Raw genomic sequence first — 26,761 nt, 5'->3', positions numbered from 1 at the left:
CTTTATTTAACCAGGTAGGCTAGTTGAGAACAAGTTCTCATTTGCAACTGCGACCTGGCCAAGATAAAGCATAGCAGTGTGAACAGACAACAGAGTTACACATGGAGATAAAATTGGGTGGGCTATTTACCGATAGACTATGTACAGCTGCAGCGATCGGTTAGCTGCTCAGATAGCAGATGTTTGAATTTGTTGAGGGAGAGAAGTCTCCAACTTCAGCGATTTAAAAAAAATATATATATATATATATTTTTTTGTGTTTTTTTTTGCAATTCGTTCCAGTCACAGGCAGCAGAGAACTGGAACAAAAGGCGGCCAAATTAGGTGTTGGCTTTAGGGATGATCAGTGAGATACACCTGCTGGAGCGCGTGCTACGGGTGGGTGTTGCCATCGTGACCAGTAAACTGAGATAAGGCGGTGCTTTACCTAGTATGGACTTGTAGATGGCCTGGAGCCAGTGGGTCTGGCGACGAATATGTAGCGAGGGCCAGCCGACTAGAGCATACAGGTCGCAGTGGTGGGTGGTATAAGGTGCTTTAGTAACAAAACGGTTGGCACTGTGATAAACTGCATCCAGTTTGCTGAGTAGAGTATTGGAAGCTATTTTGTAGATGACATCGCCGAAGTCGAGAATCGGTAGGATAGTCAGTTTTACTAGGGTAAGTTTGGCGGCGTGAGTGAAGGAGGCTTTGTTGCGGAATAGAAAGCCGATTCTAGATTTGATTTTAGATTAGAGATGTTTGATATGAGTCTGGAAGGAGAGTTTACAGTCTAGCCAGACACCTAGGTACTTATAGATGTCCACATATTCTTGGTCGGAACCATCCAGGGTGGTGATGCTAGTCGGGCGTGCGGGTGCAGGCAGCGAACGGTTGAAAAGCATTTGGTTTTACTCGTGTTTAAGAGCAGTTGGAGGCCACGGAAGGAGTGTTGTACGGCATTGAAGCTCGTTTGGAGGTTAGATAGCACAGTGTCTAAGGACGGGCCGGAAGTATACAGAATGGTGTCGTCTGCGTAGAGGTGGATCAGGGAATCGCCCGCATTTGCAAATAAATTCATTAAAAATCCTACAATGTGATTTTCTGGATTTTTTTTTTCATAGTTGAAGTGTACCTATGATGAAAATTACAGGCCTCATCTTTTTAAGTGGGAGAACTTGCACAATTGATGGCTGACTAAACTTTTTTGCCCCACTGTATATATATAATGACATTTGTAATGTCTTTGTTTTGAAACTTCTGTATGTGTAATGTTTACTGTACATTTTTATTTATTTCACTTTTGTATATCTACCTCACTTGCAATGTTAACATATGTTTACCATGCCAATAAAGCCACTTGAATTGAATTGAGAGACACACAGACAAGGAGAGAGCAAGAGACACACAGAGAAAGACACAGAGGTAAGGCAGGTGGAGCTGGAACAGCAGGTGATTACATTCCAGTCAGCACAGACCCAGACAACAGTCCAGCACAACAACACTCTCTTAACCAGACCCGGGGAGCTGGAGGTGGAGAGAGACATATCTGCACTCTGGTGAGACAACTTCAACAGGAGAAGGAGCAGGAGAAGAACAGAGCACTAGAGGAGAGGATCAGATTGCTGGAGGAGAGGTTGAGGAGGACGGCGTGTGACAGAGAACAACCCACTAGAGAGGTGGCCACCCCCGCAGAGAAGCCAGCATAACAGTCCACCTCAGCACCTGACAAAAGTATCAACACCACAGCAGAACAGTCCACACCAGACCCTGACCATAGCGTCAACATCAAAGTAGAACAGACAAATGAAGAACCCCAAGCCCAGCGGCACTCACCCCCTCTGAGCACCCCCCGTCAGCCACCCCGATAGCCCTTCTGACAACCCCCCCTCCCACACACACCCACTGAGGACAAACACAAGACACGGATTGTTCTCCTTATGGACTCAAATGGGAAATGTATACAACACCAAAAAACTTTCCCCCCAAACACAGTGTGTCTAAACTCTGGTGTCCAAACACCCAGCATGCCCTAGACCTTCTGTCTGAGGACCAACTAGGGTCACCCAGCCACATAATAATACACACCGGTACAAACCACCTGAGAGCACAGCAGGAAAGGGTGGCCACAGCACTGAAGGGAGTGATGGAAAAATCTTCTTCTACTTTCCCCAACGCACAAGTGGTTATCTCCACCCTGCTACCACGAATAGACTTCCTCCCTGCCACAATACAGCGGGTAAACGCAAGTATTTCCCGTGACTGTGCCTCAACCAAATGTTGAGGCATTCACTATATCATCCTGGAATATCCAAGGCCTGAGGTCATCTGCCTTTGGCCTAAAGAGCATGAACCCAGGCTTCACCAAGGCAGTGAGCAGGCAAAAGGCCCAACCCCACTCTTACACTAGCCCAAGCCAATGATTGATGTCTCTCTGCTCACACTGACCAAAACCACACGACCAACAACATTGGACAGCCAAAATCCCTGGACAAGGCCTGAGGTCCTTTTGCTGCAAGGCTTCACCAATGAAATGGCTGATTGGTCTCCTGATTATTCCATCAATCAAATCTCAGGAAGTACCTTGAAGAGGACAAGTCATTTCTACAAAGTAACGTTATTAATGTTACTCGGCCTGAAGTACTAGAATAAAACATTCTATTTGAAGGTAATCATCTTTTGTGAACATCGTTTTTTGTTGTTAACTTTGAGAAAAGTGCAAATCAATCCTAGATCAAGAGCAAATGAACTTGTGAAGATGCTGGAGGTAACAGGTACGAAAGTATCTATATTCACAGTAAAAAGTCCTATATTGACATATTCTGAAAGGCCGCTCAGCAAGGAAGAAGCCACTGCTCCAAAACCGCCATAAACAAGCCAGACTACAGTTTGCAACTGCACATGGGGACAAAGATCATACTTTTTGGATAAATGTCCTCTGGTCTGATGAAACAAAAATAGAACTGTTTGGCCATAATGACCATCGTTATGTTTGGAGGAAAATGGGGAGGCTTGCAAGCTGAAGAACACCATCCCAACCGTGAAGCACGGGGGTGGCAGCATGTTGTGGGGGTGCTTTGCTGCAGGAGGGACTGGTGCACTTCACAAAATAGATGTCATCATGAGGTAGGAAAATGTTGCTTCAATATATCTACATACATCTCAAGACATCAGTGGTCTCAAATGGGTCTTCCAAATGGCCAATGACCCCAAGCATACTTCGAAAGTTGTGGCAAAATAGCTTAAGGACCACAAAGTTAAGGTATTGGAGTGGCCATCACAAAGCCATGACCTCAATCCTGTAGAAAATGTGTGGCCAGAACTGAAAAAAGCATGTGTGAGCAGGGAGACCTACAAACCTGACTCAGTTACACCATCTCTGCCAGGAGGAATGGGCTGAAATTCACCCAACTTATTGTGGGAAGCTTGTGGAAGGCTACCGGAAATGTTTGACCCAAGTTAAACATTTTGAAAGCAATGCTACCAAATGCTAATTGAGTGCATGTAAACTTCTGACCCACTGGGAATGTGATGTAAGAAATAAAATCTGAAATAAATCAAATCAAATCAAATTTTATTTGTCACATACACATGGTTAGCAGATGTTAATGCGATTGTAGCGAAATGCTTGTGCTTCTAGTTCCGACAATGCAGGAATAACCAACAAGTAATCTAACTAACAATTCCTAAACTACTGTCTTATACACAGTGTAAGGGGATAAAGAATATGTACATAAGGATATATGAATGCGTGATGGTACAGAGCAGCATAGGCAAGATACAGTAGATGGTATCGAGTACAGTATATACATATGAGATGAGTATGTAAACAAAGTGGCATAGTTAAAGTGGCTAGTGATACATGTATTACATAAGGATGCAGTCGATGATATAGAGTACAGTATATACGTATGCATATGAGATGAATAATGTAGGGTAAGTAACATTATATAAGGTAGCATTGTTTAAAGTGGCTAGTGATATATTCACATTTCCCATCAATTCCCATTATTAAAGTGGCTGGAGTTGAGTCAGTGTCAGTGTGTTGGCAGCAGCCACTCAATGTTAGTGGTGGCTGTTTAACAGTCTGATGGCCTTGAGATAGAAGCTGTTTTTCAGTCTCTCGGTCCCAGCTTTGATGCACCTGTACTGACCTCGCCTTCTGGATGATAGCGGGGTGAACAGGCAGTGGCGCGGGTGGTTGATGTCCTTGATGATCTTTATGGCCTTCCTGTAACATCGGGTGGTGTAGGTGTCCTGGAGGGCAGGTAGTTTGCCCCCGGTGATGCGTTGTGCAGACCTCACTACCCTCTGGAGAGCCTTACGGTTGAGGGCGGAGCAGTTGCCGTACCAGGCGGTGATACAGCCCGCCAGGATGCTCTCGATTGTGCATCTGTAGAAGTTTGTGAGTACTTTTGGTGACAAGCCGAATTTCTTCAGCCTCCTGAGGTTGAAGAGGCGCTGCTGCGCCTTCTTCACGATGCTGTCTGTGTGAGTGGACCAATTCAGTTTGTCTGTGATGTGTCAGGAACTTAAAACTTGCTACCCTCTCCACTACTGTTCCATCGATGTGGATAGGGGTGTTCCCTCTGCTGTTTCCTGAAGTCCACAATCATCTCATTAGTTTTGTTGACGTTGAGTGTGAGGTTATTTTCCTGACACCACACTCCGAGGGCCCTCACCTCCTCCCTGTAGGCCGTCTCGTCGTTGTTGGTAATCAAGCCTACCACTGTTGTGTCGACCGCAAACTTGATGATTGAGTTGGAGGCGTGCGTGGCCACGCAGTCGTGGGTGAACAGGGAGTACAGGAGAGGGCTCAGAACGCACCCTTGTGGGGCCCCAGTGTTGAGGATCAGCGGGGAGGAGATGTTGTTGCCTACCCTCACCACCTGGGGGCGGCCCGTCAGGAAGTCTAGTACCCAGTTGCACAGGGCGGGGTCATTCTCTACTATTATTCTGACATTTCACATTCTTAAAATAAAGTGGTAATCCTAACTCTTTGAATTTTTACTAGGATTAAATGTCAGGAATTGTGAAACTTAGTTGAAATGTATTTGGCTAAGGTGTATGTAAACTTCTGACTTCAACTGTAAATGCTAAATTGAAAGTGCTTTGGGTGGAGGGGGGGACTTCCACCATCACTGTAGCTAATAATGTTGGCTTTCTAGAAAATAACTATTTGCTGTTTTAAAGACTTGTTGCTGACTTTTGAACACTTTTTGTCAAACTACTTCATTCCGCTGCCTGTTTATTGATTAATTGGTGACTGAAAAAGTTGGCAAGAAAAAGGCCCATTCTGCACATAGCTGTGTTTTGGAAAATTTGTCTGAATAGGCTTGTGCACATTTACATGAGTGTTTAACTTCTTGCGTCGAGCCATCCCGGATCCGGTATCGTGACTACAGCCTCAAGCTCATTACCATAACGCAACGTTAACTATTCATGAAAATCGCAAATGAAATGAAATTAATCTATTTGCTCTCAAGCTTAGCCTTTTGTTAACAACACTGTCATCTCAGATTTTCAAAATATGCTTCTCAACCATTGCAAAACAAGCATTTGTGTAACAGTATTGATAGCTAACGTAGCATTTAGCGTAGCATTTAGCGTTAGCATTCAGCAGGCAACATTTACACAAAAAAACAAAAGCATTCAAATAAAATAATTTACCTTTGAAGAACTTCAGATGTTTTCAATGAGGAGACTCTGTTAGATAGCAAATGTTCAGTTTTTCCTGAAAGATTATTTGTTTAGGACAAATCGCTCCGTTTTCTGCGTCACGTTTAGCTACGAAAAAAAACCTGTATCCAGGATTGTGTAAATCTATCCGCAAGCTCATTACCATAACACAACGTTAACTATTCATGAAAATCGCAAATGAAATGAAATCTATTTGCTCTCAAGCTTAGCCTTTTGTTAACAACACTGTCATCTCAGATTTTCAAAATATGCTTCTCAACCATTGCAAAACAAGCATTTGTGTAACAGTATTGATGGCTAACATACCATACATGCCATTTCTCTTAGCTTTCGTTAGCATTCAGCAGCCTCAAGACCATTACCATTTAACATTCAAAAATCAAAATGAAATTAAATAAATATGCTATAAGCTTAGCGTTTTGTTAACAACACTCATCTCAGATTTTCAAAAATATTTCTCAACCATAGAAAACAAGCATTTGTGTAACAGTATTGACAGCTAGCATAGCATTTAGCGTTAGCATTCAGCAGGCAACATTTACACAAAAACAAAAGCATTCAAATAAAATAATTTACCTTTGAAAAATGAGGAGACTCTGTTAGATAGCAAATGTTCCGTTTTTACAAAAAATATTATTTGTCGACTAATCGCTCCGTTTTGTTCATCGCGTTTGGGTAAGGAAAAAAATAAAATAATAAGTCATTAAAACGCGAACTTTTTTCCAAATTAACTCCATAATATCGACAGAAACATGGCAAACCGATGTTTAGAATCAATCCTCAAGGTGTTTTTCACATATCTATCGACGATAAAATCCATCGTGGCATTTTACTTTCTGTTCTGAAGAAATGGAACGCGCATGGACCTACAGATTACGCACACAGGACACCGGGCGGGACACCAGGTAAATGTAGTCTCTTATGGTCAATCTTCCAATGATATGCCTACAAACACGTCACAATGCTGCAGACACCTCGGGGAATAGACAGAAAGCGCGGGCTCATTCCTGGCGCATTCACAGCCATATAAGGAGACATTGGAACACAGCGCCTTCAGAATCTGGGGTATTTCCTGTATGAAACTTCATCTTGGTTTCGCCTGTTGCATTAGTTCTGGGGCACTCACAGATAATATCTTTGCCGTTTTGGTGACGTCAGAGTTGTCTTTCCAAGGCTGTCAATTCCATGCATAGTCGAGCATCTTTTCGTGACAAAATATTGCGCTTAAAACGGGCACGTCTTTTTATCCAATAATGACACAGCACCCCCATAGGTTCAACAAGTTAATTAACCTAGTTGGCTAAATTACTGAATGACCAGGCTTATTGTTATTCATGTTTTTGATATGGCATTTTGGGTGGCGAGGGAGTAAGATCACTAAAAAGCAGAATGCTGCCAGACAACCACAAGGACCCTAGAGGTATTAGTCAATTCTTCTGAACTGGATATTGTATGAGAATTGCCCATTTATATCAATGACACTAACAAAAGGGTTGGATTCTTCATCTACGTCCTGTAATTGCTAATCATGTATTTATTGTAATCTCGCCATCATGCTGTGACATGGAAGAACTGGGACATTTTCAGCTTCCAGGAATTGTGTACAGATCCTTTCGACATGAGGCCGTGCATTATCATGCTGAAACGTGATGGTGGCGTAAGAATGGCACGACAATGGGCCTCAGGATCTTTTCATGCTTTCTCTGTGCATTCAAATTGTCATCAATAAAATACAGCTGTGTTCGTTGTCCGTAGCTCATGCATGCCCATACCATAACGCCACTGCCACCATGGGGCACTTTGTTAACAATGTTGACGTCAGCAAACGGCTCACCGACACGCCGCCATACACTGTCATCTGCCCGGTCCAGTTGAAAACAGGATTCGTCTGTGAAGAGCACACTTCTCCAGCGTGCCAGCGGACATCAAAAGTGAGCCCTCTGCTGAACTGAAGTCCGGTCAAGACCCTGGTGAGGATGACGAGGGAGCATATGAGCTTCCCTGAGTCATTTAACAGGTTGTGCAAACTCACATTTTCATCAGCTGTCCGGGTGGCTGGTCCCACAGGTGAAGAAGCCAGATGTGGAGGTCCTGGGTTGGTGTGGTTACATGTGGTCTATGGTTGTGAGGCCGGTTGGACATACTGCCAAATTCTCTAAAATGATGTTGGAGGCAGCTTATGGTAGAGAAATTGACATAAAATTATCTGGCAACAACTCTGATAGACTTTCCTCCAGTCAGCATGCCAATTGCACGCTCCCTCAACTTGAGACGTCTGTGGCGTTGTGTGGCACAACTGCACTTTTTAGATTTGCCTTTTATTGTCCCAAGCACAAGGTGCAGCTGTGGAATAATCATGCTGTTTAAGCAGCTTCTTGATATGCCACACCTGTCTTCTGGATGGATTATCTTGGCAAAGGAGAAATGCTCACTAACAGGGATGTAAACAAACTTGTGCACAATCTGAGAGACATTTTTTGTGCGCATGGAACATTTCTTGGATATTTTATTTCAGCTCATGAAACATGGGACCAACACTTTACATGTTTTATATTTTTGTTTAGTTGTACATGAATAAAAATCTATTCACCCTGGACATGAGACTTGCATTGATTTTTGTTTAAATGTTGGAGTCATAGGTACCAAGTGTTGTCTTGATGGAGAAAGTCTGCATGTTGTTTTTGAGGTTTAAGTTACAAAAGTTATTAGCATTTTCCTCATTTCTATTATGAATAAGGTAGTGTTTTGTAACAGGACTGAGTTTTTGGAAACCCTGATCTAGGGTGCCATGACCCAGCTGGGGATGGACACATGTTAGTTTGTCTGGGAGACTTTGAGGGAAGAGATGGTTTGAGTGAGCACAGTAAATCCAATTCAACCAGTGGCCCTGGATGCTATATGTCATCACACAGACAGTCATAGCGAAGGAGGCTTCTACAGTACATAAAGATGACTTCCGCCAGCGGCGCTAACTTCTCTGCTCTGGAGAGGTCGCAGGTCAGACTGCTCTGGAGAGGTCGCAGGTCAGACTGCTCTGGAGAGGTCGCAGGTCAGACTGCTCTGGAGAGGTCGCAGGTCAGACTGCTCTGGAGAGGTCGCAGGTCAGACTGCTCTGGAGAGGTCGCAGGTCAGACTGCTCTGGAGGTCCTTGGAATATTCTCTCTGTAGCTCCTGTAGAAATATGGATCGAGGTACTGAATCCAGTTGTCAGAGAGCAAGAGTTAAAGGACAATTCCACACACAATCTATCCTTTAGTATTTGTTTCATTCAACATTGTTGCCATAGTCGCAATGTTTTGCTTGTCAGCACTCAAGTTTTAAAGATATGCAACTTTGAAAATACAGAAATCCTCCCTGTATGCTGCGTTCTATATTGTTGAGGACTACAGTATAAGGTGCCTTCCAATCAGACAAATGGATGTGTAAAATAAATAGTGCCCCAATGGCTTTCGAAAGGAGGAGTGTGTTCAGGGGGAGGCTTGTGTTGTCTGTCAGAAAAGTTGCAAAGACCATCCTTCAACCAATTAAAAAAACACAGAACAGTGTTTTTTTTCATGACCAAACAACTGTGTTGGACATTAATTTCATGCATTTTGGTTTAAAGGCAGCCTTACTCTGTGGTTCTTCATGTCTAGCTTCACTCTCATTCTCCCTAAACCCCCAGCCCCTCACCCTCGACCTCCCATTGGCCAAAGGCCTCCAGCCAAACCCTCTGATTCTCTGACAGGGAGTGACTCCAGGAGAAAACATGTTCATGATGCGTAGGGCTTTTCCACTGCTCATGAGAGTGGAGTATTGTAAATCTATTTTTAAAATATGCATGACTTAGTGACATGGAGTGCTCCATGTTCCTGCTGGTAGCAGGCTTTAACCTGGATGCAGGGAAATGTGGCACCTATTGGTAGATGGGTTAAAAAAAGGAGACATTGAGTATCCCTAAGAGCATGGTGCAGCTATCAAATACACTTTGCATTGTGTATCAATACACCCAGTCACTACGAAGATACAGGCATCCTTCCTAACTCAGGATCTGCTAAGGGATTTCACCATGAGGCCAAAGGTGACTTTAAAACCGTTAGTTTTAATGGCTGTGATAGGAGAACTTAGGATGGATCAAAACATTGTAGTTATTCCACAATACTAACCTAAATGACAGAGTGAAAAGAAAGAAGCATGTACAGAATAAAACATATTCCAAAACATGCATCCTGTTTGCAATAAGGCACTAAAGTAAAACTTCAAAAAACGTGGCAAAGACACTTATCTTTTTCCTGAGTACAAAGTGTTCTGTTTTGGGCAAACACAACACACCATGGAGTACCCCTCTTCCGTTTTTCAAGCATGGTGGTGGCTGTATCATGTTATGGGTATGCTTCTCATTGGCAAGGACTAGGGAGTTTTTAAGGATGAAAAGAAATGGAATACAGCGAAGCACACGAAAAATCCTAGAGGAAAACCTGGTTCAGTCTGCTTTCCACTAGACACTGGGAGAGGAATTCACCTTTCAGCAGGACAATAACCTAAAACACAAGGCCAGACACACCGGAGTTGCTTACCAAGAAGACTGTGAATCCTCCTGAATAACCTGGTTAGTTTCAACTTAAATTTGCTTGAAAATCAATGGCAAGACTTGAAGATGGCTGTCAACAATGATCAACAACTAACCTGAGAGCTTGAAGAATTTGTAAAAGAATTTGCAAATATTGTACAATCCAGGTGTGCTGAACTCTTAGACTTACCCAGAAAGACTCACATCTGTCATTTCTGCCAAAGATGATTCTAACATGTATTGACACAGGGGTGTGAATAGTTATGTAAATTAGATTTCATTATCAATACATTTGCAAAAATGTCTAAAAACATGTTTATACTTTGTCATTATGGGGTATTGTGTTTAGTTGGGTGAAAGAGATTGATTTAATACATTTTCAAATGGGGCTGGTACACAAGTTGTGGAATAAGTAAAGGGATCTGAATACTTTCTGACACCATCTCCACCAGGCTCCTGTAAATCTGATGACAAACCTGCATAGATTTAATACAAATAATGGTACCTGTATTTAGTCAATTGAAGTCATGACAGCCACAAGTTTAAAAAAACATTTTTATATACACAGGAGTGTACAGGATTTTGTACCAGCACTTCCCTAACACCTCATTCAACTAACTGTGGTCTAAATTGATCAAAAACGTGCACACAGTTCAGTACCCTGGGACAGAAATCACCCACTTCTGTACTATTGAATGAGCTTCCCAAGTTACAAGCTTACAATTCTGCATGATCGAGAATAACGTGTGGATCTATTTCTATCTAACCTTGTCAATAAACTCCAAGAACAAGTGTCAATTTAGCGAGCTTGCTAAATGCATGTATAGCAACTTTATCAAACAGATGGTTAACTAGAAAATATTATGATTTGTTTTCCCCTCGCATCTATAGCCGCCTGATGAAGCTAGTGAGTTGATAAACTTGTATCATGGGTTGAATGTCAGAAGCCAGCTAGCTAGCATTAGCTGCTGTTAATTTAGTTCTGAATTATAACATTTTGTATTTCACAAGTTAAACAAACTACTGTCATGCCTTTTCACAAAAAAAATCGATGTACACACAAAATAGTTTAATTCTAGTACTTCGGGCCGGAGTAGCGTTAATAATACTTTTCCTCCAAGGTACTTCCTGAGATTTGATTGGAACATTTCAGCCAATGTTTGCAGCATTTTTACACTGTGGTTTTGGCTGATTGGTCAGAAGTAAAAGGTCCTACACCCCAAGCTGCTCAAACCATTTTTTTTACTAGTGAATATCTTTCTACAAACTTACAAATATCTTGGTAATGTGACGGAACTCCGTGTGCAAAGCTAAAAGAAAATGAAGTGTAGTTTTGATTCACAGCAGAATATTCATAGTCGTAAATGGACAGGTAATAATTCTGAAAATAAATGATGCTTTCAAATCTTATTGAATGTATTCAAATGTCAAGTTTGCCACCGTTGTTACATTTCACACACATCATTTGGCGAAATTTAATTGCACATTTGTGAATCGTACTTGCTACAATGAATCTCAATGTGCGACGACAAATTCTAAATACGAACTCACAGGGTTCTGTTGTTATTATCCAATATAAAGAGAGCTTTGAAGCTGAGCCGCTGTGACATCAGTGTCTGGCACACAATGGCCGCTTTGTGCTCCCACCGCGTCACAGATGCCTGCGAAACCAAGTGTAAGCCAGGCAATTGGAGGGCTTAGTGGGAGAACCTGCTGCCGGTAACAGTGTGTCACTAAGTGAGATGTGGAAATGAGACTGTATTTATTAGGGATCCCCATTTAGCTGCTGCCAAAAGATAAAATAGTACATCATACAACATTACACCACTACATACACAGGGGCAAAAAAGTATTTAGTCAGCCACCAATTGTGCAAGTTCTCCCACTTTAAAAGATGAAGTGATAAAAATTACAGGCCTCTCTCAACTATGACAGAGAAAATGAGGGAAAAAAATCCAGAAAATCACATTGTAGGATTTTTAATGAATTTATTTGCAAATTATGGTGGAAAATAAGTATTTGGTCACCTACAAACAAGCAAGATTTCTGGCTCTCACAGACCTGTAACTTCTTCTTTAAGAGGCTCCTCTGTCCTCCACTCGTTACCTGTATTAATGGCACCTGTTTGAACTTGTTATCAGTATAAAAGACACATGTCCACAACCTGAAACAGTCACACTCCAAACTCCACTATGGCCAAGACCAAAGAGCTGTCAAAGGACACCAGAAACAAAATTGTAGACCTGCACCAGGCTGGGAAGACTGAATCTGCAATAGCTTGGTTTGAAGAAATCAACTCTGCGAGCAATTATTAGGAAATGGAAGACATACAAGACCACTCATAATCTCCCTCAATCTGGGGCTCCACGCAAGATCTCACCTCGTGGGGTCAAAATGATCACAAGAACGGTGAGCAAAAATCCCAGAACCACACGGGGGGACCTAGTGAATGACCTGCAGAGAGCTGGGACCAAAGTAACAAAACCTACCATCAGTAACACACTACGCCGCCAGGGACTCAAATCCTGCAGTGCCAGACGTGTCCCCCTGCTTAAGCCAGTAAATGTCCAGGCCCATCTGAAGTTTGCTAGAGAGCATTTGGATGATCCAGAAGAAGATTGGGAGAATGTCACATCTCATCGTGTTTGGAAGACAAAGAATGCTGAGTTGCATCCAAAGAACACCGTACCCACTGTGAAGCATGGGGGTGGAGAAATCATGCTTTGGGGCTGTTTTTCTGCAAAGGGACCAGGACGACTGATCCGTGTAAAGGAAAGAATGAATGGGGCCATGTATCGTGAGATTTTGAGTGAAAACCTCCTTCCATCAGCAAGGGCATTGAAGATGAAACATGGCTGGGTCTTTTAGCATGACAATGATCCCAAACACACCGCCCGGGCAACAAAGGAGTGGCTTCTTAAGAAGCATTTCAAGGTCCTGGAGTGGCCTAGCCAGTCTCCAGATCTCAACCCCATAGAATATTTTGGAGGGAGTTGAAAGTACGTGTTGCCCAGCAACAGCCCCAAAATATCACTGCTCTAGAGGAGATCTGCATGGAGGAATGGGCCAAAATAACAGCAACAGTGTGTGAAAACCTTGTGAAGACTTACAGAAAATGTTTGACCTCTGTCATTGCCAACAAAGGGTATATAACAAAGTATTGAGAAACTTTTGTTCTTGACCAAATACTTATTTTCCACCATAATTTGCAAATCAATTCATTAAAAATCCTACAATGTGATTTTCTGGATTTTTTTTTTCATTTTGTCTGTCATAGTTGAAGTGTACCTATGATGAAAATCACAGGCCTCTCATCTTTTTAAGTGGGAGAACTTGCACAATTGGTGGCTGACTAAATACTTTTTTGCCCCACTGTATCTACAATACAAAATGTATAATACAACAATATTATCATGTATGTGTGCTTGTATGCATGTGTTTCTGTACCTTTGTCTTCACAGTCCCCGCTGTTCAATAAGGTGTTGTTTTTTAAAATCTGATTCTAATGCTTGCGTCAGTTACCTGATGTGGAATAGAGTTCTATGTAGTCATGGCTCTAATATAGCACTGTGCGTTTCCCATAGTCTATTCTGGACTTTAGGATTGTGAAGAGACTTCTGCTGGTATGTCTTGTGGGGTATGCATGTGTGTTAGTAGTTTAAAACTTCTTGACACTACCCATCCCTGTCGCGGGATCATTTTCGTCAGCAACCGCTGAATAGCATAGCTCAACAGTCAAATAATATTACAAAAAAAGATTCATATTCATGAAATCACAAGTGCAATATTGCAAAACACAGCTGAACCTTTTGTTAATCCACCTGTCATCTCAGATTTTGAAATGATGCTTTACAGCGAAAGCAATCCAAGCGTTTGTAAGTTTATCGATAGCCTAGCATAGCATAACATCATGTACACTTAGCATCAGGAAGCTTGGTCATGAAAATCAGAAAAGCAATCAAATTAACTGTTTGATCTTTGGATGTTTTCACTCACGAGACTCCCAGTTACACAACAAATGTTATTTTTATACCCAAAATACCGACGTTTGTTTGTCGCGTTATGTTCAGAAATCCACAGGAAAGAGCGGTCACGACAACGCAGACGGAAATTCCAAATAGTCTTCATAATGTCCACAGAAACATGTCAAATGTTTTTTATAATCATTCCTCAGGTAGTTTTTAAAATATATATTTGATAATATATCAACCGAGTGTGTTCCTCCCGCTGTTATTGAAAAACCTACAATGATGGCTTTACTCTGTAGCGCAAAAACTCACTCTGAGAGCCCCCACCTATCCACTTATGCGATGTGATCTTTCATGCTCATTTTTCTAAATAAAAGCCTGAAACTATGTCTAAGGACTGTTGACACCTTAGCGAAGCCAGAGAAAAAGGAATCTGGTTGATATCCCTTTTAAATGGAGGATAGGCATGCATAGGAGAGTTTTCTATCCTAATCCGCCAATTATATGCATATTCTAGCATCTGGTCCTGAGAAATAGGCAGTTTACTTTGGGAACGTTATTTTTCCAAACATAAAAATAGTGAAATCACTCTCCTCCACTTTGAGCCATGAGAGATTGACATGCAAATCATTGTTAGCTCCCTAACAGCCGTGCTGCCCTGTTCTCAGCCAATTGTAATTTTCCTGTCCCTCTTTGTGGCACCTGACCACACGACTGAACAGTAGTCCAGGTGCAAACAAAACTAGGGCCTGTAGGACCTGCCTTGTTGATAGTGTTGTTAAAGGCAGAGCAGCGCTTTATTATGGGCAGACTTCTCGCCATCCTAGCTACTGTTGTATCAGTATGTTTTGACCATGACAGTTTACAATCCAGGGTTACTCCAAGCAATTGCCACATCCAGGGTTACTCCAGGCAATTTACAATATTTAGTTGAGGTTTAGGGTTTAGTGAATGCAGTGGTGTAAAGTTAAAGTATTTTTAAAGTAATTCTTAAGTATGGGGGGGTATCTGTACTTTACTTTACTATTTATATTTTTGGCAACTTTTACTTCACTATATTCCGAAAGAAAATCATGTACTTTTTACTGCATACATTTTCCCTGACACCCAAAAGTACTCGTTACATTTTGACAGGAAAATCCAATTCACACACTTATCAAGAAAACATCCCTACTGCCTCTGATCTGGCCGACTCACTAAACAAATTATTTGTTTGTAAATTATGTCTGAGTGATGGAGTGTGCCCAAATCTAACTGCCTGTAGCAAGGATATGCATATTCTTGGTAGCATTTGAAAGGAAACACTTTGAAGGTTGTGGAAATGTGAATTGAATGCAGGAGAATATAACACAATAGATCTGGTAATAGAAAATACAAAGAAAAAACAACCGTTTTCTTTTTTCTACCACAGGTCCCACATCTAGCCAGACACTCTGGCAGTGTATGTGCAAAGTTTGACGAATAACTTGAGGTATGAGCGAGCTACATGACATTTAGTGTGACGTCACCTAGGTACATTTGGGCAAATCGTGAAGGAGACATTTACATTCACATTACATTTTCCTGCAAGAATATGGTCAAGTCTGTATACTTGGATTTTGATTTAGCTTGTCCAGTATTAGTAGCCACATAAGTTCAACATTTTCAAAACACAGTTTTCGTAATTCGCCATATTCTTATCATTTTTGTCCAAAAGGAAAAGGCTTGCTGTCGCACAAGGTTAGCAGCTACATTTTGCGACAGATACAGGGTTTCCTGATACCTCCGTAAAGCCCAGCCCATTGGTTATCTAGCTAGCTTTGTTTGATCCCGATTGGTGCTTATTCGTCAGAGTTAGTCGATCAAGTGAAGACCGCCCGCGTCTTCGGCGTGCAATGAAGGCGTCGCTCTCTGACCAAATTTGGTGTCCTATAGGATATACTACACCCCTAATGATATAGTGAAGTCTGGTTACGTTCTAGGATCTCTGAGGAATAAATACGAACATGATTTGACTGGTTGAAACAACGTTTATGGTTAGATTTTTAGAGATTCCTTTCTTTGCAAATTGAATGAGTGGAAATAAAAAAATTGCATGCTATATGGACCTTTTTTAAGGATATGAAAAAGGTTTTTATCTAAATAAACAACACATGTTATCCCTGGGACCCTTTGGATGATAAATCGGAGCAAGATTTCAGAATGTAAGCACACATTTCACCTCCAGAGGTGAATTTATAAAACCTATCGCAGTGAAATGTTTTGTTAGGAGCTATCAAACAATGGCATGGCATTTTATCACAGTAATAGCTACTGTAAATTGGGCAGTGCAGATATACTAAAAATAATTTAAGCTTTCAGACTATATTAGACACTTATGTACCGACATTTGTTGCTTCTCTAAAATCTGCGATCGTGAAAAGGTGCTGCATAATTTACAGCTGTCCCGTTGACGGCACGCCTATCCCTAAGATACCTCAAGTCCTCAACTGGCAGCTTCAATAAATAGTACTTGCAAAACACCAGTCTCAACGTCAACAGGGAAGAGTCTTCTCCGGGGTGCTGACCTTCTAGGCAAAGTTCCTCTGTCCAGTGTCTGTTCTTTTGCCTATCTTAATCTTTTTTTTTTATTGGCCAGTCTGAGATATGGCTTTTTCTTTGCAACTGCCTAGAAGGCCAGCATCCCAGAGTCGCCTCTTCACTGTTGACGTTGAAAAAATTGGAAGTAAAAGGTGGAGTGCTGCAGAGATGGTTGCCCTTCTGGAAGGTTCTCCAATCTCCACAGACGAACTCAAGAGCTCTGTCAGTGACCATCAGGTTCTTGGTCACCTCCCTGACCAAGGCCCTTCTCCCCAGATTGCTCAGTTTGGCCGGACGGCCAGCTCTGGTCTTGGTGGTTCCAAACTTCTTCCATTTAAGAATGATGGAGGCCACTGTGTTCTTGGGGACCTTCAATGTTGTAGAAATGTTTTGGTACCCTTTCCCAGATATGTGCCTCGACACAATCCTGTTTCGGAGCTCTACGGACAATTCCTTCGACCTCATGGCTTGGTTTTTGCTCTGACATGCACTGTCAACTGTGCTACATTTATATAGACAGGTGTGTGTGCCTTTCCAAATCATGTCCAATCAATTGAATATACCACAGGTGGTCTCCAATCAAGTTGAAAAAAACAAACATCTCAAAGATGATCAATGAAAACAGGATGCACCTGAGCTCAATTTAGAGTTTCATATTAAAGCGGCTGAAATACTTATTAAAGAAGGTATTTCTGTTTTTTGTTTTTAATAAATTCTGCAAAAACTTTTTTTGAAACTGTTCGCTTTCTCATTATGGGATATTGTGTGTAGATTGCTGAGGAAACATTATTTAATCCATTTTAGAATAAGGCTGTAATGTAACAAAATGTGGAAAAAATATTTCCGACTGCACTGTATAGCCTCATTATTGTAATTTTGTTACTTTATTTTTGTCATTTTCTTTACTCTATTTTATTTAGTAAATATTTTCTTAACTCTATTTTCTTAACTGCATCGTTGGTTAAGCATTTAACAGTAAGGTCTACACCTGTTGTTTTTTGGCGCATTTGATTTGATTATATACAGGGTCAGTCAGTTCCAGTACCATATTTACAATATTAATTTAAGTGTTATTTGTCACGTGCCAAATACTACAATACTGTCAAATGCTTACTTACCTACAAGCCCTTAACCAAAAATGCATCATTTTTTTTTAAGTAAGAAAATATTTGCTTTAAAAAATGTATTCAGGGTTTATCGCTACCAAGTCAATGTGCAGGGATACAGATTAGTTGAGGTAATCAAGGTAACATGTACTGTAGGTAGGGGTAAAGTGAATATCCATACAGTCGTGGACAAAAGTTTTGAGAATGACACAAATATTAATTTTTGTCAGATGTTACTATGGAATACTGAAGTATAATTACAAGCGTTTCATAACGGCTTTTATTGACAATTACATTAAGTTGATGCAAAGAGTCCGTATTTGCAGTGTTGACCCTTCTTTTTCAAGACCTCTGCAATCTGCCCTGGCATGCTGTCAATTAACTTCGGGGCCACATCCTGACTGATGGCAGCCCATTCTTGCATAATCAATGCTTTGAGTTTGTATGAATTTGTGGGTTTTTGTTTATCCACCCGCCTCTTGAGGATTGACCACAAGTTCTCAATGGGATTAAGGCTGGGGAGTTTCCTGGCCATGGACCCAAAATATTGATGTTTTGTTCCCTGAGCAACTTAGTTATCACTTTTGCCTTATGGCAAGGTGCTCCATCATGCTGGAAAAGGCATTGTTCGTCACCAAACTGTTCCTGGATGGTTGGGAGAAGTTGCTCTCTCAGGATGTGTTGGTACCATTCTTTATTCAAGGCTGTGTTCTTAGGCAAAATTGTGAGTGAGCCCACTCCCTTGGCTGGGGAGCAACCCCACACATGAATGGTCTCAGGATGCTTTACTGTTTGCATGACACAGGACTGACGCTCACCTTGTTTTCTCCGCACAAGCTTTTTTCCGGGTGCCCCAAACATTCATCAGAGAAAATGACTTTACCCCTGTCCTCGGCAGTCCAATCCCTGTACCTTTTGCAGAATATCAGTTTGTCCCTGATGTTTTTCCTGGAGAGGAGTGGCTTCTTTGCTGCCCTTCTTGACACCAGGCCATCCTCCAAAAGTCTTTGCCTCACTTTGTGTGCAGATTAGAGGTCGACCGATTTTATGATTTTTCAACGCCGATACCGATTATTGGAGGACCAAAAAAGGCCGATTCCGATTAATCGGCCGATAAAATAAATATATAAATAAATAAAAATATTAAAAAATATATATAAAAAAATATATATGTGTGTGTGTGTGTGTGTGTGTGTGTGTGTGTGTGTATATATATATAATAATGACAATTACAACAATACTGAATGAACACTTATTTTACCTTAATATAATACATCAATAAAATCAATTTAGCCTCAAGTAAATAATGAAACATGTTCAACTTGTAATTTGGTTTAAATAATGCAAAACAAAGTGTTGGAGAAGAAAGTAAAAGTGCAATATGTGCTGTGTAAGAAAGCTAACGTTTCAGTTCCTAGCTCAGAACATGAGAACATTTGAAAGCTGGTGGTTCCTTTAAACATGAGTCTTCAATATTCCCAGGTAAGAAGTTTTAGGTTGTAGTTATTATAAGAATTATATGACTATTTCCCTCTATACCATTTGCATTTCATTAACCTTTGACTATTGGATGTTCTTATAGGCACTTTAGTATTGCCAGTGAAACAGTATAGCTTCCGTCCCTCTAGTTAGTGCGCGCTAACTAGCTAAGAGCGCACAGCGAAGAGCTGCTATCAAAACGCACGAAAGTGCTGTTTGAATGAATGTTTACGCGCCTGCTTCTGCCTACCACCGCTCAGTCAGATACTTGTATGCTTGTATGCTCAGTCAGATTATATGCAACGCAGGACACGCTAGATAATATCTAGTAATATCATCAACAATGTGTCGTTAACTAGTAATTATGATTGATTGTTTTTTCTAAGATAAGTTTAATGCTAACTAGCAACTTACCTTGGCTTACTGCATTCGCGTAACAGGCAATCTCCTTGTGGAGTGCAATGAGAGAGAGGCAGGTTGTTATTGCGGTGGACTAGTTAACTGTAAGGTTGCAAGATTGGATCCCCCGAGCTGACAAGGTGAAAATCTGTCGTTCTGCCCCTGAACAAGGCTGTTAACCTCATAGTCCGACCAAACCCGTATGCGGTAGCGTAACTACAGCCTCAAGCTCATTAGCATAACGCAACGTTAGCGATTTCTAAAAATCGCAAATGAAATGAAATAAATATGCCTGTTCTCAAGCTTATCCTTTTCTCAACAATCCTGTCGTCTCAGATTTTCAAAATATGCTTTAGAACCAGAGAAAATCACTAATTTGTGTAAGAGTGGTGATAGCTAGCTTAGCATTAGCGTTAGCATTTAGCACGCAACATATTCACAAAAACCAGCCAAGGAATCAAATAAAATAATTTACCTTTGAAGAACTTCAGATGTTTCAATGAGGAGACTCTCAGTTACATAGCAGATGTCCAGTTTTTCCTGAAAGATTCTTGTGTAGGACACATCATTCCCTTTTGTTACTATGCATTTGGCTACCGAAACTAACCGAAAATTCAGTCACCTACATGTCGAACTTTTTTCCGAATTAACTCCATAATATCGACTGAAACATAGAAAACGTTGTTTGAATCAATCCTGAAGGTGGTTTGTCATATTTCTCTCCATTGAAAGCACCGTCCTTGTAGCCTGGTTTGTTCTGAGATTTGAATGGAAAAATACCGGGACCTGACTTTTGCGCACCAATTGCCACGCAGACACCAAGCGGGACACCTGGTAAATGTAGTCCATTATGGTCAATCTTCCAATGATATGCCTACAAATACGTCACAATGCTGCAGAGACCTTGGGGAAACAAGATAAAGTGTCCGTTCATTCCTGTCGCATTCACAGCCATATAAGGCGATCATGGAAAACGTAGCCTCAGAAATCCTATGCATTTCCTGGTCGGTCATACATCTTGGTTTTGCCCGAAGCATTTGTTCTAAGGGACTCACAGTGAAAATCTTTGCATTTCTGGAAACGTAAGACTGTCTTCTTTCCAAAACTATCAATTCCAAGCATATTCGAGCATCTTTTCGTGACAAAATATTGCGCTTAAAACGGGCACGTCTTTTTATCCAAAAATGAAATACTGCCCCTAGAGTCTTAAGAGGTTAACCCACCGTTCCTAGGCAGTCATTGAAAATAAGAATGTGTTCTTAACTGACTTGCCTAGGTAAATAAAGGTATAAAAAATAATAATCGGCAAATCGCCGCCCAAAAGTACCGATTTCCGATTGTTATGAAAACTTAAAATCGTCCCTTCCGATTAATCGTCGACCTCTAGTGCAGATGCACTCACACCTGCCTGCTGCCATTCCTGAGCAACCTCTGTACTAGTGGTGCCCCGATCCCGCAGCTGAAACAACTGCAGGCGATGGTCCTGCCGCTTGCTGGACTTTCTTGGGCGCCCTGAAGCCTTCTTCACAACAATTGAACCACTCTCCTTGAAGTTCTTGATGATTTGAAAAATGGTTGATTTAGGTGCAATGTTACTGGCAGCAATATCCTTGCCTGTGAAGCCCTTTTTGAGCAAAGCAATGATGATGACACTTGTTTCCTTGCAGGTAACCATGGTTGACAGAGGAAGAACAATGATTCCAAGCACCACCCTCCTTTTGAAGCTTCCAGTCTGTTATTTGAACTCAATCAGCATGACAGAGTGAACTCCAGCCTTGTCCTCGTCAACACTCACACTTGTGTTAACGAGAGAATCACTGACATGATGTCAGCTGGTCCTTTTGTGGCAGGGCTGTAATGCAGTGGACATGTTTTTGGGGGATTCAGTTCATTTGCATGGCAAAGAGGGACTTTGCAATGAATTGCAATTAATCTGATCACTCTTCATAACATTCTGGAGTATATGCAAATTGCCATCATGCAAACTGAGGCAGCAGACTTTGAAAATTAGTATTTGTATCATTCTCAGAACTTTTGGCTACAACTGTAGATCATAAACGGCGAGTAGCAGCGGCGTGCCGAGCAGTTGCCATACCAAGCGGTGATGCAACCAGTCGATGGTGCAGCTGTAGAACTTTTTCAGGATCTGAGGACCCATGCCCATGCCCTCTTCACGACTGTACTTGGTGTGTTTGGACCATAATAGTTTGTTAGTGATATGGACGCCAAGGACTTTGGAGCTCTCTACAATATGCAGGGATATTGGACTGGATGCTGGAGTGATGCTGGAGTGATACTGGAGTGATACTGGAGTGATACTGGAGTGATACTGGAGTGATAGTGGTGGGTAAGGTGACTAGTTATCCGGATATATGGTGTATGATAAACAGAGTAGTAGCAGCAGCATGTATGTGCGTGTGTGTCGTCAGTGTAAAGGTGTGTGTGTGTGTGTGTGTGAGTGAGTGAGCAAATGATGGAGTGAGTGTTGGTGTGTAGGGCCCTATGAGTGTGTTTTTACACAAATCAACTGTACTAGTTGTTCAGGCTCTGGTCTTGTCCCGCCTTGATTGCTGCACTTGAACATATTACTAGACAGTAAAGATGGATGCAGCTGGCTCAAAACAGAACAGCACATCTTTCCCTCAACTTCACACACAGAACTAACATCAAGAACATGCATGCCAGCTTTTCCTGGTTGAGGGTTTACGAGAGATGAACTGATTCCCTTCTAGTTTTTGAGAACTATTACTGTGATGAAAATTCCAGATTGTCTGCATAATCAGATAACATACAGCTCAGACACCCATACATACCCCACAAGACATGCCACCAGGGGTCTCTTCACAGCCTCCATGTCCAAAACAAATTCACGGGAATGCACAGTATTTTTAAACAGACATTTTTATTAACGATCACATAAAGAACATGTACCATGCATACACTACTTATCTTTACTGTCTTTACTAAGGAGCGTAGTTAGTCACATGTTAAGGGTACATTTTGGCTGTATAGAGCAACTATTTCAAGAGTTTGAATAAGTATACAATTTTGATTAAGCCACTCAAAACAACAGATAAACAAAAATCCCATGAATTACAGAATAAGACACATACGATATGTCAAACTCTGACCAAACACTTTCATACCTATGCTGTCTGTTACAAGATTGAAGTAATTCTCTCCACGTCAGCAAGTTCCTCGCATAGACCAAACCACACATCTTTGGAGGGTGCATGTTCATTTTTCCAGCATTTTGTTACATTTCCTTGCTGCTGCTTAAAGATGATCTATCAATTTAAAATCAAATTTTATTTGTCACATACACATGATTAGTAGATGTTAATGCGAGTGTAGCGAACTACTTGTGCTTCTAGTTCCGACCATGCAGTAATATCTAACCTAACGTTGCCTGCAGTGAAGGAGAGCCCGCAAGTTTTGGTAGCGGGCCGTGTCAGTGGCACTGTATTGTCCTCAAAGCGAGCAAATAAGTTGTTTAGTTTGTCTGGGAGCAAGACATCGTGGTCTGCGACGCGGCTGGTTTTCCTTTTGTAGTCCGTGATTGACTGTAGACCCTGCCACATACCTCTCGTGTCTGAGCCATTGAATTGCGACCCTACTTTGTCTCTATACTGACGCTTAGCTTGTTTGATCGCCTTGCGGAGGGAATAGCTACACTCTTTGTATTTGGTCATGTTTCCGGTCACCTTGCCCTGATTAAAAGCAGTGGTTCGCGCTTTCAGTTTTGCGAGGAATGCTGCCACCCATCCACGGTTTCTGGTTGGGGAATGTTTTAATAGACGCTGTGGTTACAACATCACCGATGCACTTGCTAATGAACTGGGGCGGCAGGGTAGCCTAGTGGTTAGAGCGTTGGACTAGCAGCCGAAAGGTTGCAAGATCAAATCCCCGAGCTGACAAGGTACAAATCTGTCATTCTGCCCCTGAACAGGCAGTTAACCCACTGTTCCTAGGCCGTTATTGAAAATAAGAATTTGTTCTTAACTGACTTGCCTAGTTAAATAAAGGTAAAATAAAACGCTATACGGAACAGTCCATGTTATCGAAGCAATCTTGAAGCGTGGAATCCGATTGGTCGGACCAGCGTTGAACAGATCTGAGCACGGGCGCTTCCTGTTTTAGTTTCTATCTATAGGCTGGGAGCAACAAAATGGATTCGTTATCAGATTTTCTGAAAGGAGGGTGGGGGAGGGCTTTTTATGCATTGCGTAAGTTAGAATAACAATGATCCAGGGTTTTGCCAGCCCGGGTCGCATATTCGATATGCTGAGAAAATTTAGGGAGCCTTGTTTTCAGATTAGCCTTGTTAAAATCCCCAGCTACAATAAATGCAGCCTTAGGATATGTGGTTTCCAGTTTACATAGTCAGATGAAGTCCTTTCAGGGCCATCGATGTGTCTGCTTGGGGGGGATATACACGACTGTGATTATGATCGAAGAGAATTCTCTTGGTAGATAATGCGGTCGGCATTTGACTGTAAGGAATTCTAGGTCAGGTGAACAAAAGGACTTGAGTTCCTGTATGTTGTTATGATCACACCACGTCTCGTTAATCATAAGGCATACGCCCCCACCCTTCTTACCAGAGAGATGTTTGTTTCTGTCGGCGCGATGCGTGAAGAAACCAGGTGGCTCTACCGACTCTGACGTATCCCGAGTGAGCCATGTTTCCATGAAACAAAGAACGTTACAATCTCTGTCTCTCTGGAAGACAACCCTTGCTCGGATTTCGTCTACCTTGTTGTGAAGAGACTGGACATTGGCGAGTAGTATGCTCGGGAGTGGTGCGCGATGTGCCCGTCTACGGAGCCTGACCAGAAGACCGCTCCATCTGCCCCTTCTTCGGCGCTGTTGTTTTGGGTTGCCGGCTGGGATCCGATCTATTGTCCTGGGTGGTGGAACAAACAAAGGATCCGCTTCGGGAAAGTCCTATTCCTGCTCGTAATGTTGGTGAGTTGACGTTGCTCTTATATCCAATAGTTCCTCCCGACTGTATGTAATAAAACCTAAGATTTCCTGGGGTAACAATGTAAGAAATAACTAAAAAAAAACGAAATACTGCATAGTTTCCTAGGAACGCGAAGCGAGATGGCCATCTCTGTCAGCGCCAGAAGTAAGTGGAGAGGATTGGAGTGTATCCACAGGAACAATACCTAGGAGGAGATGACCTGGGTCTGGTTGAATAATAATACCTGTGATGTCCTGAATAACATGGAGAATTTCAGACTAAAATGACTGGATTTTCCGACATTGCAAAATATGTGATAAAGTACCTATTTGTCCACACTCCCTCATACACATAGGAAATATTCATATTTTCATTTTATTAAGTTTATCAGGGATCATAAAAAAACAATGTAGTACTTTGAATTGAAACTCCTTTGTTCAGTTACATGTAGTGGCTTTATATAGTGTTTTGGCAATGCACAGTATTACATAAAACAAATGGATAAAACAACAGCTCATGGCAAAGTAGGGACTGTGAAATTACACACACACACACACACAAAGGCCCACTCTATCACACTATAACACTCACAATCTACACACACTATTCTTTAGTTGTATTTGTTATATATCGTTGTATTTAAAGTGTGTGTGTGAACTTGTCTAAGTGTTTTGTAACTTTTTGTGTCATCTGTTTTTGTGTGGACCCCAGGAAGCTGGAATAGCTGCTACTTCGGCAAAATAGGGAGCCGAATAAACCAATAATGTCATCATGGCGGTGTGAGCAGAGTGTGTTTGAGAGAGCGTGAAAGAATGCATTGGTAGCACTGAAGTGACTCAGGAGGTGTCCAGTGGGGAAGCTTAGCCAGACACGAACTGTTGAAGCATGTCGCGCAGCCCTCTGCTAGTTCTTAAAGTTTCGCATCATGTTCCCAATTGTTTACTTTTGGGTAGGAGCAAGGGCTCTATTTGGAACGGAACATGCAGTTAAAATCAGAAGTTTTACAAACACTTAGGTTGGAGTCATTAACTGGTTTTTCAACCACTCCACAAATTCCTTGTTAACATACTATAGTTTTGGCAAGCCGTTTAGGATATCTACTTTGTGCATGACACAAGTAATTTTTCCAACAATTGTTTACAGAGAAATTATTTCACTTATAATTCAGTGTATCACAATTCTAGTGGGTCAGAGGTTTACACGCACTAAGCTGACTGTGCCTTTTAAACAGCTTGGAATATTCCAGAAAATTATGTCATGGCTTTAGAAGCTTCTGATAGGCTAATTGACATCATTTGAGTCAATTGGAGGTGTACCTGTGGATGCATTTCAAGGCCTACCTTCAAACTCAGTGCCTCTTTGCTTGACATAATGGGAAAATCAAAAGAAATCAGCCAAGACCTCAGAAAAAAAAATTGTAGACCTCCCACAAGTCTGGTTCATCCTTGGGAGCAATTTCCAAACACCTGAAGGTACCGTGTTCATCTGTACAAACAATAGTACGCAAGTATAAACACCATGGGACCACGCAGCCGTCATACCGCTCAGGAAGGAGACGTGTTCAGTCTCCTAGAGATGAACGTACTTTGGTGCGAAAAGTGCAAATCAATCACAGAACAGCAGCAAAGGACCGTGTGAAGATGCTGGAGGAAACAGGTACAAAAGTATCTATATCACAGTAAAACAAGTTATATATCGACATAATCTGAAAGGCCGCTCAGCAAGGAAGAAGTCACTGCTCAAAAACCGCCATTAAAATGCCAGACTACAGTTTGCAACTGCACATGGGGACAAAGATTGTACTTTTTGAGAAATGTCCTCTGGTCTGATGAAACAAAAATGGAACTGTTTGGCCATAATGACCATTGTTATGTTTGGAGGATAAAGGAGGAGGCTTGCAAGCCGAAGAACACCATCCCATCCGTGAAGCACGGGGGTGGCAGCATCATGTTGTGGCGGTGCTTTGCTGCAGGAGGGACTGGTGCACTTCACAAAATAGATGTCATCATGAGGTAGGAAAAATATGTGGATATATTGAAGCAACATCTCAAGACAT

General features: G+C 41.7%; 1 protein-coding gene across 7 annotated transcripts in view; it reads left to right on the top strand.

The window, feature by feature from the left end:
* Window positions 1-26,761, top strand: part of tfeb (transcription factor EB) — a 129,909-nt gene that overhangs the window by 47,826 nt on the left and 55,322 nt on the right. For 2 of the 7 annotated variants that reach the window (XM_065000801.1, XM_065000798.1), the window contains exon 1: window positions 24,534-24,707. The exons of 3 other annotated variants lie outside the window; for them this stretch is intronic. In XM_065000801.1, the coding sequence (XP_064856873.1) occupies window positions 24,549-24,707 (159 nt within the window). In that variant the 5' untranslated portion in view covers window positions 24,534-24,548. Of the gene's footprint in view, window positions 1-21,406; window positions 22,087-24,533; window positions 24,708-26,761 lie in introns of those variants that run through there. 2 more of the 7 variants (XM_029676278.2, XM_065000807.1) reach the window with 2 other exon arrangements.

Source organism: Oncorhynchus nerka, linkage group LG2, assembly GCF_034236695.1.
Source record: "Oncorhynchus nerka isolate Pitt River linkage group LG2, Oner_Uvic_2.0, whole genome shotgun sequence".
NCBI lineage: Eukaryota > Metazoa > Chordata > Actinopteri > Salmoniformes > Salmonidae > Oncorhynchus > Oncorhynchus nerka.
The sequence above is the reverse complement of the archived record's forward strand: the minus strand, read 5'-3'. Positions and strand labels throughout refer to the sequence as shown.